The 13,785-nt window shown below is 39.7% G+C and overlaps 1 protein-coding gene across 1 annotated transcript in view; it reads right to left on the bottom strand.

Annotated features, from left to right (window-relative positions):
• Positions 1 to 2,835: 2,835 nt before the first annotated feature.
• Positions 2,836 to 13,785, bottom strand: part of LOC115162215 (neuroblast differentiation-associated protein AHNAK-like) — a 29,982-nt gene continuing 19,032 nt past the window's right edge. Inside the window, exon 7 of the mRNA XM_029713299.1 lies at positions 2,836 to 13,780. Within this exon, the coding sequence (XP_029569159.1) occupies positions 3,917 to 13,780 (9,864 nt within the window). The 3' untranslated portion in view covers positions 2,836 to 3,916. The remainder of the gene's footprint in view (positions 13,781 to 13,785) is intronic.

The raw sequence follows: 13,785 nt of genomic DNA, 5'->3' as shown, positions 1-13,785 counted from the left end.
ACAACTCTATGCACAATGACTACTTTGAACAATTTACACAGTCAATCAAATTAAATAAAACAGTTACTGGAAAAACTGTGCAGATGCAAAGTTTAGCAACAGAATTACAGTAAAATCTCCTTCAGTTTTATTTCTATTAACAAACTTTGTATCTGCACAGTTATTCCTTTAAATTTGTTTTTGTACAATTTTCAATGAAAATTGTGAAAAGTAGTTATTGTGCATAACATTGTATGGTTTGTAAAACATTGAAATCAAGGTTGTTTGTTTGGTATACATTTTAAAGTGAAAAGTCTCTTGAGTAATTATGTTGCCATGGAATTGCCCTTAAGTCACTTCCAATTGAAACAGATCCCACAAATGGAGATGCCATGACATTATTGGACATCACATACATAGCAGCCTACCCTGTGTGTTGTACCATTCATATTTGTATTACATTATGAAGCTCACTCATTTTCCCTCAGAGCAGGTGAACAGTTAACTGGCTATCTACCTCCCTCTTTTTATGCAATATGGAAAGAGTAGATACAGTAGGCTACTGTAGGCCTACAGTTACAACACTTGGATATAGGGTTGTGTTTATGTTGTGTGTAGATAGGGCAATTAGAGAACTGGTTAACAGTCAGTGGTCTGTCTGACTGATTCATTGTGGAGCTGCTGATGTAGCTTCGAGATATCACTGTCATCCCTGCTGCCATCCTCTCAGGCACGGACAACTTTACTGACACTGCTCTTACACAGCTGAGTGCCAAATTCATTCTGAGCCGTATGATTAGAACACTACTAACCTCTAGTGACAGCATTCAAGTACTACTGCATCAGTTCATTCCGTTGCTGCATGCAACATGATTGAAACACTTCAACGCACTTCCTCAAGCAAACATACAGCTTTGAAAATGTTCCTACCATCCACATTAAATGGGAGGCATTTAGTCATGTTTATTCACTAATAGTTGCAAACCTCTCCTCTCCTAGACATCTAACTAAGCCTGCCTGAGCAAGGGTCTTATGGTAGTTAAAGCCACACTGTCAAATGTGCACACATACCACCAAGACTGGGCCTACCAATTAAATGATGTGAATAACTCATAGTCTGTAGCTAGCCAGCCTACATAATCCACAACAATGGCCCGTAGCCTGCTATAGAAACTCGCTCGATTCTACATTGCTGGATATGGCATGTCTGTAAAGAAGAAAACAGAAATCTGAGTGATATTAAATGTAGATACATGTTGCAGTAAGGACATGCACTTCTTAATATTTTAGAAGATTTATTATGTATAGTTTTGCAAATACATTGACTACATCAGTGCAGAATAAGAGCAACAATCAAAGTAACTCAGCAATATAAATGAATAAATCAACTATTTACATAGGCGTTAAAATGTTTCTACTTTGCACAAATTCAGATTTTTTTTTAAATTAGTTTTACATTATGGCAAATCAAATCTAGGCATCATTATAATCAAAATATAGTTGCATCAATATATATTTTCTGCTTTTTACTGTGATTACAAGCATTCAATTTTAGCAACATGTATTTCATGGTATTAAGTGTACAGATTTGAATAGTTCCTTATATGTGTTCTGTTTTTGTTCTATTAATGTTGCATGGTTTGTATGTATATCATTACGTATTCGTTTTTTCAGACTCATAATCATTTATACCTTATATCTTATATATGGCTGCCCAGAAGTCGAATAAAGAGCAGACATCAGAGGTCATTCATAAATGCATATGGCAGTGGATTAACAAGTTCCTCTTCATTATATGTACAGCATAACAATTTGCAGAGATGTCTAAAAACAGCAATGGTCTCAGTGGTGTGCAATCCCATGGTAACAGAGTGACACTGAGACTCAGATATTTTACTTTAAAATGTATGTCAAACCAAAATCAATGATTGCAAAGTTAAACAAACCATACAACTCTATGCACAAGGACTACTTTTAAAGCTGCATTACGTAACTTTTTGGGCAACGGGACCAAATTCACATTGAAATGTGAGTTATAGATCTGTCCTTTTCTTTGAAAGCAAGAAGTGGTAGATCTGTTGTATGTGCGCTATTTCTATGCTTCCAGTTCTTACGTTTCGTTTTTGCGTCTTATACTTCCAGTTTTGTACACCAGCCTCAAACAGCTGAAAATGCTCTATTTTTAGTTATGGAAATATATTTCACACTGTACATGCTTGTTTTGTCACAAAAACTGAAATTAGGCAAACTATTACAATTTTTGCAAACCATGAAACAACCACCGAAAATGCTGGTAACAGAATGAGGCACAAACTCTCATTCTGTTATAAAACTTTGCATTTGCACTGTTCTTCAAGTAAATGTATTTTTGTAAAATGTTCTGATTTTAATGCGAAGAAAGTAGCCTACGTCAGATAAAAATTTTTCACAACAGGCCTGATGGAAACAGCAAATTTGTCAGTAAACTTATTTTTTGGACAAAACGAAATAAACTAGACCAGGTGGGATCTTTTTGTGTCGGTAAAATTAATTATGCGAGAAATGGTGGCTTTTATGTGCAAATATTTACTGTATATAAAAACCATCATATTGAAGTCAATTGGAGTCACATGATGCTGCAACCTGAACTCAAGGGTAGACCTAACATAGTAAATGTATATCTGATACATATCATACAATATGTTATGAATTTGCAAAAGGTATGATATGTTAAGAATTCCAATTTGTTGTGGCTAATGTTAGCTAGGTGGCTAGGTGGTTAACGCTAACGTTAGCTAGGTGGCTAATGTTAGCTAGTCTAGGGGTTAGGGATTAAGGGTTATGGTTAGGAGTTAGGTTAAAGGGTTAAGGTTAAGGTTAGGGAAGGGTTAGTTAACATGCTAAGTAGTAGCAAAGTAACTCAAAAGTAGTAAGTAGTTGCAAAGCTGATAATTAGCTAAAATGCAAACGTTGTCCATGATAAGATTCAAACAGACAACCTTTCGGTTGCTAGACTTTCCCGTTATACACCCACCCCGACCAGCCACCTTACATTCGTTTTTGCTTTATGTAACCTTCTGTCTTATGTAACCATACCAAACTAATTTGTATGCCGTAATTGTGTTTACTATGTTACGTCTAGTCTATGAGACGAGGCTGAATGCTATTGTGTGGTCCACCCACTATGACTTTGGAAGAGGCAAGTCACCCCGATAGATGTCAGTATTGGATGACCATTCATGTCTGAGGAAGTTGGGAGATGATGTATAAAGCATCTGCCAAAGGTTGCATGTTCGAATCCAGCGAAATAAAGTTGTTTTTGATATTTTGGTTTTATGCCTGTCCCAATCCTTAACCTTTACCTTAATGGAGTTAATGCCTAACTTGAATAATTCTGAGTTAATGCATAAACTTAAAGAAAAATTCCACCCAGAAACGATCTTTTGGTATTTGTTTCATTAGTTCATTGTTGACATAGTCCCAAAATGTTTTGCTTGTCAGGAATCAAGTTTTCAAAATATATAACTTTCAAAATATAGAAATCATCCCTGTATGCTGCAAATTGCATCATACAGGGATGATTTATGTATTTTGAAAATGACATATTTTATTTATGCAGATTTTTGAATATTAGCATGAAAATCTGTCGCCAATTGGATGGAAACCTAGCTGCTGTCACTCTGTTACTGTGGAATTGACCTGGTCTCAGTGGTAGTAATTACATTGAAGTGACAAAGTTGGCTTTTACATCGCTACCTGTATCATGGGCTTGTATGCCAATTTGTGTACTTATATAGTGTACTAAGTAAACACTCAAAACATTGAACTGTATATATTAAATCTTGGTCATAAATTAAAGCACAATTAATAAGAGCACAATAATAATCTGACTGATATTACTCCTCAATGGAGGGATTTATCATACTGTATTCCTCCCAGTCACTCCAATTCAGCCCCATCAAAAAATGTCATTTTTCTCAGACTGCGTAGTGTCTTTCATCTGTTTGATAGATGAGGCTGTTTCATCTGAGATGGGCTCAGCCCCAAACACATGTGTAACTTTTTGGGTTATGAAAACCGTTTCCCTGTCAGTGCCTGACATTTCCCTAACTACATGCCTCTCAATAAGTGTTTGCCCATCACTCTGTGTTTTGTTGGTGTCGTCCACTGACCAAGATGCAAAAGAAACTCCGGCGGTCCCTGTCTGCAATCCCAAATCTGTTAAGAGTGTGGCCTTCTGTGTGTCTGGTATTGCTTGTATATTGGATGTGCTGACATGTGTACCAGACTCCAATTTTAGGGTGTCCACTGATGAGGAGGAAACTCCAGAGGACATTGGAATGGTGACTTTCTCTGCCAAGTAGGGTTCAAAGGCGATCAATTGTGTCCTTGCTGTGGAGGTGATGACATCACCCTGTACCTCAGTGGCAATAGGGTCAGAGTATTTCACTGTAACTTTGGTTGGAGAGGCCAATGATGGACCAAATTGTTCGCTTGTGACTGTTGAACTAATATCTGCAAAAGTATCCGATGAGTGTACTGAAAAGGTCAAGCTGACGTCCTGTTCCACAGAGTCAGGGCTTTTCTCACTTACTTCTTTCTCAGAAGTGTCTTTTTCTAAAATCTTGGCAGATTCTGAAGGAGAAGATAGTCCAAATGTGGGAAACTTAAACCACCCAAACTTAGATTTTTCTTTGGCTTCTTCCTCTTTATGCACAGACTGGGTTTCAACACTGGTTTGAGCATTTAGTTCGGTTTTCCCCGAGGCTGTTATATCTTCCTTTGAGCCTGTGAGCTTCTCTTCCACTTCCTCTAATTTGGGAACATCAAATTCAACATCAATGCTTCTTAATACCTCCCCAAATGTTGTCAAAGTCAACTTTGGTGATTTCTCTGGTCCTTGTGGTTTCACTGGAATCTCATAATTCTCCAAAATAACATTTGGATTTATATCATCATGTTCATTCTCAGGTTTGGATTTTGAAATGCTCAATCTGGGCATTTTGAAGGTTGGAAGTTTAAATTTACTAGGCGAGTCTTGACCTTTACTGGGTGAGCCTTGACCTTTGCTGGGGGAGCCATGGCCTTTATCATCAATTGTCAGTTTTGAAACTTCAACTTCATGAACATCCACTTCGGCTATTGCCATTCCACCTTTAACTGAGGGCCTTTTAGATCCAGCATCATGTAGCTGTACTTCTCTAGATCCTTTAATGTCAACTGTGTCCCTGTGTTCCGGTAAATCAATTTGTAATGAAGCTCCAAGTAGTTGATCTATAATTTCTACCCCAGGCACTTTAATATACTTCTCTTTATCAGAGACATCGACTACAACCTTTGACGTTGCACCAGATTTAGGGAATTTGAATGTTGCCATTTTGAATCCCATCTCTGATGTTTCTAGTTTTCCATCAACTGATAAACCTTCATATTTCATTTCAACTTGACTCTCCGGAGCGTTCATTTCCACCTCAGGCTCTTTGACTTCCACATTTCCCTCTGGAAGCGAAATGTCCACCTTTGGAAGACTGACATCAACCTCAGGTGGTTTCACTTCTGGTTTGGAAAACCATCCAAATGACATCTGTGGTATTTTCATTTTCACATCAATTCCTGTAGCAGCTCCATCGGGCATTTCAATTTCACCAGAAGGCACTTTGAGTTCAACGCTAGGTGGTTGGACCTCCACGCTGGCCTCTGGTAAGGTGACTTCTATGACTTTCTTTGATACACTTAAATCCATCTCAGGATCCTTACCCTTTGGCAATGACATTCCAAATGTTGGTAGCTTGAATATTCTTCCTTGTCCCTCATGTTCAACATCATGTTTAATTTCAACTTGAATCTCTGGAGCTTCAATTTCCACCTCAGGCACTTTGACCTCCACCTTTCCCTCTGGAAGAGACATGTCCACCTTTGGAAGACTGACATCAACCTCAGGTGCTTTCACTTCTGGTTTTGAAAATCCAAATTTGGGGAATGACATTCGGGGCTTTTTCATTTTCACATCAATATCTTTAGAAACTGCTTCTGGTATTTCAACTTCAACAGAGGGCACTCCAACTTCAACATCAGGTAGTTGGAGAGCTGCTCTTCTCTCTGGTAAGTCGACGTCTACATCTGTCTTTGAGATACTTAAGCCAATTTCAGGACCTTTAACCTTTGGCAATAAGATTCCAAATTTAGGTAGTTTGAACTTACTTCCTTGTCCCTGAAGCTCAATTCCATGTTTCATTTCAACTTGAAGTTCTGGAGCTTTAATTTCCACAGCTGGCTCTTTGACTTCCACCTTTCCCCCTGGAAGAGAAATGTCTGCCTTTGGAAGACTGACGTTAACCTCCGGTGATTTCACTTCTGGTTTTGAAAACCATCCAAATGACATCCGTGGCTTTTTCATTTTTACATCAATCTCTGTAGCATCTCCCTCAGGCATTTCAACTTCACCAGAAGACACTTTGAGTTCAATTCTAGGTGGTTGGCCATCCACGCTGGCCTCTGGTAAAGTGACAATTTCAAGTGTTTTACTCTTCACATCCACATCTATAGATGGGCCTTTAAGGTCAACACTTGGTTTTTCAATGTTAATGGCTGACATTGTCAGCTTGGTTTCTGGAATTTCAGATCCATGAACCTTGATGTCCTTGTCCACATCAGGTACCTCTACTGTGATGTTTGGAGCAGCTGCTCCAAATTGGGGGAATTTTAAAGTTGGCATTTTGAATCTTGAGGAGGAGCCAACAGTATCTTTCACCTCAGCTTGAATCTCTGGAGCTTCAATTTCCACCTCAGGCTCTTTGACCTCCACCTTTTCCTCTGGAAGAGAAATATCCACCTCTGGAAGACTGACATCAACCTCAGGTGCTTTCACTTCTGGTTTTGAAAATCCAAATTTGGGGAAAGACATTCGGGGCTTTTTCATTTTCACATCAATATCTTTAGAAACTGCTTCTGGTATTTCAACTTCAACAGAGGGCACTCCTACTTCAACATCAGGTAGTTGGAGGTCTGCTCTTCTCTCTGGTAAGTTGACATCTACATCTGTCTTTGAGATACTTAAGTCAAATTCAGGACCTTTAACCTTCGGCAATGAGATTCCAAATTTTGGTAGTTTGAACTTACTTCCTTGTCCCTCAAACTCAATTCCATGTTTCATTTCAACTTGAATTTCTGGAGCTTTAATTTCCACCTCTGACTCTTTGACCTCCACCTTTACCTCTGGAAGAGAAATATTCCCCTTTGGAAGACTGACATCAACCTCCGGTGGTTTCACTTCTGATTTTGAAAACCATCCAAATGTCATCCGTGGCTTTTTCATTTTTACATCAATTTCTGTAGCAACTCCTTCAGGAATTTCACCTTTACCAGAAGGCACTTTGAGTTCAATGCTAGGTAGTTGGACCTCTACACTGGCCTCTGGTAAAGTGACAATGTCAAGTCTTTTACTCTTCACATCCAGATCTATAGATGGGCCTTTAAGATCAACACTTGGCTTTTCAATGTTAATTGCTGACATTGTCAGCCTGGGCTCTGGAATTTCAGATCCATGAACCTTGATGTCCTTGTCCACATCAGGTACCTCTACTGTGATGTTTGGAGCAGCTGCTCCAAATTGAGGGAATTTTAAAGTTGGCATTTTGAATCTTGAGGGGGAGCCTACGGTATCTTTCACCTCGACTTGAATCTCTGGAGCTTCAATTTCCATCTCAGGCTCTTTTACCTCCACCTTTTCTTCTGGAAGAGATATATCCACCTCTGGAAGACTGACATCAACCTCAGGTACTTTCACTTCTGGTTTTGAAAATCCAAATTTGGGGAATGACATTCTGGGCTTTTTCATTTTCACATCAATATCTTTAGAAACTGCTTCTGGTATTTCAACTTCAACAGAGGGCACTCCTACTTCAACATCAGGTAGTTGGTCTGCTCTTCTCTCTGGTAAGTTGACATCTACATCTGTCTTTGAGATACTTAAGTCAAATTCAGGACCTTTAACCTTCGGCAATGAGATTCCAAATTTAGGTAGTTTGAACTTACTTCCTTGTCCCTCAAGCTCAATTCCATGTTTCATTTCAACTTGAATTTCTGGAGCTTTAATTTCCACCTCTGACTCTTTGACCTCCACCTTTACCTCTGGAAGAGAAATATCCCCCTTTGGAAGACTGACATCAACCTCTGGTGCTTTCACTTCTGATTTTGAAAACCATCCAAATGACATCCGTGGCTTTTTCATTTTTACATCAATTTCTGTAGCAAGTCCTTCAGGAATTTCACCTTTACCAGAAGGTACTTTGAGTTCAATGCTAGGTCGTTGGACCTCTACGCTGGCCTCTGGTAAAGTGACAATGTCAAGTCTTTTGCTCTTCACATCCAGATCTATAGATGGGCCTTTAAGGTCAACACTTGGCTTTTCAATGTTAATTGCTGACATTGTCAGCCTGGGCTCTGGAATTTCAGATCCATGAACCTTGATGTCCTTGTCCACATCAGGTACCTCTACTGTGATGTTTGGAGCAGCTGCTCCAAATTGAGGGAATTTTAAAGTTGGCATTTTGAATCTTGAGGGGGAGCCTACGGTATCTTTCACCTCGACTTGAATCTCTGGAGCTTCAATTTCCATCTCAGGCTCTTTTACCTCCACCTTTTCTTCTGGAAGAGATATATCCACCTCTGGAAGACTGACATCAACCTCAGGTACTTTCACTTCTGGTTTTGAAAATCCAAATTTGGGGAATGACATTCTGGGCTTTTTCATTTTCACATCAATATCTTTAGAAACTGCTTCTGGTATTTCAACTTCAACAGAGGGCACTCCTACTTCAACATCAGGTAGTTGGTCTGCTCTTCTCTCTGGTAAGTTGACATCTACATCTGTCTTTGAGATACTTAAGTCAAATTCAGGACCTTTAACCTTCGGCAATGAGATTCCAAATTTTGGTAGTTTGAACTTACTTCCTTGTCCCTCAAGCTCAATTCCATGTTTCATTTCAACTTGAATTTCTGGAGCTTTAATTTCCACCTCTGACTCTTTGACCTCCACCTTTACCTCTGGAAGAGAATTATCCCCCTTTGGAAGACTGACATCAACCTCCGGTGCTTTCACTTCTGGTTTTGAAAACCATCCAAATGACATCCGTGGCTTTTTCATTTTTACATCAATCTCTGTAGCATCTCCCTCAGGCATTTCAACTTCACCAGAAGGCACTTTGAGTTCAGTGGTAGGTGGTTGGACCTCCACGCTGGCCTCTGGTAAAGTGACAATGTCAAGTCTTTTGTTCTTCACATCCAGGTCTATAGATGGGCCTTTAAGGTCAACACTTGGCTTTTCAATGTTAATTGTTGACATTGTCAGCCTGAGTTCTGGAATCTCAGATCCATGAACCTTGATGTCCTTGTCCACATCAGGTACCTCTACTGTGATGTTTGGAGCAGCTGCTCCAAATTGAGGGAATTTTAAAGTTGGCATTTTGAATCTTGAGGGGGAGCCTACAGTATCTTTCACCTCAGCTTGAATCTCTGGAGCTTCAATTTCCACCTCAGGCTCTTTGACCTCCACCTTTTCCTCTGGAAGAGAAATATCCACCTCTGGAAGACTGACATCAACCTCAGGTGCTTTCACTTCTGGTTTTGAAAATCCAAATTTGGGGAAAGACATTCTGGGCATTTTCATTTTCATATCAATATCTTTAGAAACGGCTTCTGGTTTTTCAACTTTAACAGAGGACACTCCGACTTCAACATCAGGTAGTTGGAGAGCTGCTCTTCTCTCTGGTAAGTTGACATCTACATCTGCTTTTGACACACTTAAGTCAATTTCAGAACTTTTAACCTTCGGCAATGAGACTCCCAATTTAGGTAGTTTGAACTTACTTCTTTGTCCCTGTAGCTCAATACCATGTTTCATTTCAACTTGAATTTCTGGAGCTTTAATTTCCACCTCTAACTCTTTGACCTCCACCTTTCCCTCTGGAAGAGAAATGTCTACCTTTGGAAGACTGACATCAAGCGCAGGTGCTTTCACTTCTGTAAATCCAAATTTGGGGAATGACATTTGTGTCTTTTTCATTTTCACATCAATGTCTTTTGAAACTACTTCTGGTATTTCAACATCAAAGGAGGGCACTTTGACTTCAACATCAGGTAGTTCGACATCTACATCTGTTTTTGACCAACTTAAATCTATTTCAGGACCTTTAACTTTCGGCAATGAGATTACAGATGTTGGCAGTTTGAACATACTTCCTTGTCCATGAAGCTCAATATCATGTTTCACTTCAACTTGACTCTCTGGAGCTTTAAATTCCACCTCTGGCTCTTTGAATTCCACCTTTCCTTCTGGAAGCGAAATGCCCACCTTTAGAAGACTGACATCAACCTCCGGTGCTTTCACTTCTGGTTTTGAAAACCATCCAAATGACATTCGGGGCTTCTTCATTTTCACATCAATCTCTGTAGCAGCTCCCTCTGGCATTTGAACTTGACCAGAAGGCATTTCGATTTCAACATCATGTGGTTGGACCTCCACTTTGTCCTCTGGTAAAGTGACATCTATGACTTTCTTTGATAAACTTAAATCAATCTCAGGACCTTTTACCTTTGGCATTGAGATTCCAAATTTGGGTAGTTTGAACTTACTTCCTTGTCCCTCAAGCTCAATATCATGTTTCACTTCAACTTGAATCTCTGGAGCTGTCATTTCCACCTCTGACTTTTTGACCCCCACATTTCCTTCTGGAAGAGAAATATCCACCTTTGGAAGACTGACATCAACCTCACATACTTCTGGTTTTGAAAATCCAAGCCCTGGAAATGAAATCCGTGGCTTTTTCACTTTCACATCAATCTCTGTAGCAGCTTGCTCAGGCATTTCAACTTCACCAGAAGACACTTTGAGTTCAACATCAGGTGGTTGGATCTCCACGTTGGTCTCTGGTAAAGTGACATCTATGTCTTTCTTCGATACACCTAAATCTATCTCAGGACATTTTACTTTTGGTAATGACATTCCCTGATTTGGCAGTTTAAACTTGCTTCCTTGTCCCTCCAGTTCAAGTCCTTTAGTCTTCACATCCACATCTATAGATGGGATCTTAACACTAGATTTCTTTAAATCACTCTGTTTTTCAAAGTCAACTGCATGTACTTTTCCTAATATTGACAGCTTGGGTTCTGGTCTTTCAGTTCCATCAGGTAACTCTACTGTGACGATTGGAGAAACTGCTCCAAATTTAGGGAATTTTAAAGTTGGGATTTTAAATCTTGATGGGGACCCTACAGTATCTTTCACTTCCACTTGAAGCTCTGGAACTTCAATTTCCACCTCAGGCAATTTGACCTCCATGTTTCCCTCGGGAAGAGAGATGTCTGGTTTTAGCACACTAACATCAATCTCTGGGGCTTTAACTCCAAATTTGGGGAATGACATCTGTCGTTTTTTCATTTTCACATCAATATCTTTATAAACTGTTTCTGGTATTTCAACTTCAACGGAGGGTACTTCAACATCAACTGATTGGACATCAATGCCCATAACTGCTCCTTTAATGTCAGATGAAGGTACCTCTGGCATTGTTTCTGAGCTTAAAGTTCGTATTGTAGGTGTTTGAGTTTTGATAGTGGAATATTCAGAATCTGGTACTTTGCTGAGTTTAATTTCAGCCTCTGACATTTTCATTTCAAGGTGCAATGCATTGCTTTCATCTTTGACCTCATCCTTCTTTTCCACCGAGGTGTGTCTTTTTGGTAGTCCAATCCCAATGTCTGGGAATCTAATATCCGTTTGTGTTATTCCAAACCTAGGCATTGAAATATTTGCTTTCTTTGACTTCTTATCTAATCCTTTAGTGTAAGTGGCAGGTATACGATTTCTCTCCTCAAATGGGATGGTTGGCCCCTCAGGTACTGGTACTGCAAACTTAGGCTCCAGAATTTCACCAGTCTCTTTTTCCTTTTCCACTTTGTTGGGAGTTCCTTTTTGTTGTATAGTTTCCATTCCAGCTTTCTCTACGTTCTCTCGTTTATGGAGTTCAATTTGGATTTCATCCTCATTGGTCTTTCCAGCTTCCTGTTTTGTTTTTGTATGGTCTATTTCTGTCATAGTAATAGGTTCATGAGCACCTAGATCAAAAAGTTGGGTCTTTGGCAATTTGAATGTGGTAACTGAGCTCCTGCTCAACTTTTCTGGTAAAGCATTTATGTCAGTCTTTTTGACATACGTGTCCAACTGTGCCTTTATGTCTGTGATTTTAGATAGGGTGGCATCTACTCTTTTTGCATTCACGTCTGTCATTGTGATTTGTTGATGAGCAGGCAGGCCTGCAATGTCACCCTTCGGCAGCTTGAACCCTGGCAATTTGGAGACAGCCTCTTTAACTCTATCAACGTCTATAACCATCTGTACAGTCTGCGCCTGGATTTCTTCAACAGGAAGAGTGAATGCTGTTTTAGGCTGTTTTATCACTGGGGCCTTGGTGCTAGTTAACGATGCATCTTCTATGCCTGGGATCTCAATATCCTCACGGCTTGGAAGTATCTTTAACCCCTTATCCTCAACTGTAAGGCCTTTCACGTCCATTTCTACAATCTTCACGTCTGTCATTTTTATGGGTTTGTCAGTAACAAAGTCAGCAGGGTCCACCCTCTGCAGTTTGAATTTGGGAGCAGATCTTGTACCAATTTGTGCTAAAACATCATCAATGCTTCTCTCTGTAGGTAACTTTGAAGCTTGTATTTCCATCTGCGAGTCAGGTTCCATTGTAATACTGATGACCTTAGCATGTATGCTAATTTCCTGTGCATTCACATCAGTTTTAACATATGTTTCTTTCAAGTGTTGTTCTTGTCCAATCTGAGGGGATTTCCTGATAAGTCCTATATCTGACATGTCAAGGCAGATGTCTACTTTTGGCATGCTCATTTCCATATCAGTGGAGGGTAGGGCTTTCCCTGAACTTTCATTGATGATTACTTGAGTGTTGATATCAATTGGGAGTTGACACTCCTCCAGTTCAGTATGTGATACTACAGTTGGGCTCAGCAATGTATTGTCATGTGCAGACAGATCAGATGTTATCATATCTTCTCTTGGTGTCTTCAGGCTTTTTAGTGATACTTTTACTGGTATGTTTTGCTTGTGTTTGTCTTTTTTCTCATTTCCCTTGAATGTAAACTTTAGTTCTGACCTCTCTTTATTCTCTTTCTTCTTTTTCTTTCCCTCTGGAGATTTCTTGGTTGAGGGACTTTCTTGATCAGCAAGAGCAACTGTTATGTCTGTGATTTTCAAAGTTTTGTCGAGACTAATGAGTTCTACCTTGTGTTGTTTAGTTTCAGAGCCTGCCAGGTCTGGAAGAATGCATTCATTTCTTATCTTGGTGGATTCAATTTTTTCAGATTCTGATTCTAACACATATACTTGAGATGTATCTACTGATGCGCTCTCTAGACCATCCGGTGAGTGTATGTCATCTTGACTCTGTTGGTTTTCCATACCCTCTACATGTTCTACAGTTAGTATGTCTGTGTCCTGGTTCGGCTGTTCAACAGACATGCTCTTGCGGCCCTTCATCTTCATGCTTGATAACTTTATCTTATGCTTTTTTGTCTTGCCCTTGACAGCCTCCTGAGATTTTATTGGCGACTCTGTGTCACTTGTTGTAGGGCTAAGCTCCAGCTTCCTCTTATCATCTGCCTCTGAAGTACTGTGAGACCTCTTAAAATGGGACTTTTGACTTTTGCTGAAGGAGGGGAACTTGGGCCAAGAGATTCGGTCACCATGCCGTTTTGTCTTTGAATGTCCCCTCATTTCCAGAGAGGAACCTTCTTCCACCTGTA

This window comes from Salmo trutta, chromosome 25 (genome assembly GCF_901001165.1).
Source record: "Salmo trutta chromosome 25, fSalTru1.1, whole genome shotgun sequence".
Taxonomy (NCBI): Eukaryota; Metazoa; Chordata; class Actinopteri; order Salmoniformes; family Salmonidae; genus Salmo; species Salmo trutta.
Note: the sequence above shows the minus strand (reverse complement) of the source record. Positions and strands in the feature narration are given on the sequence as shown.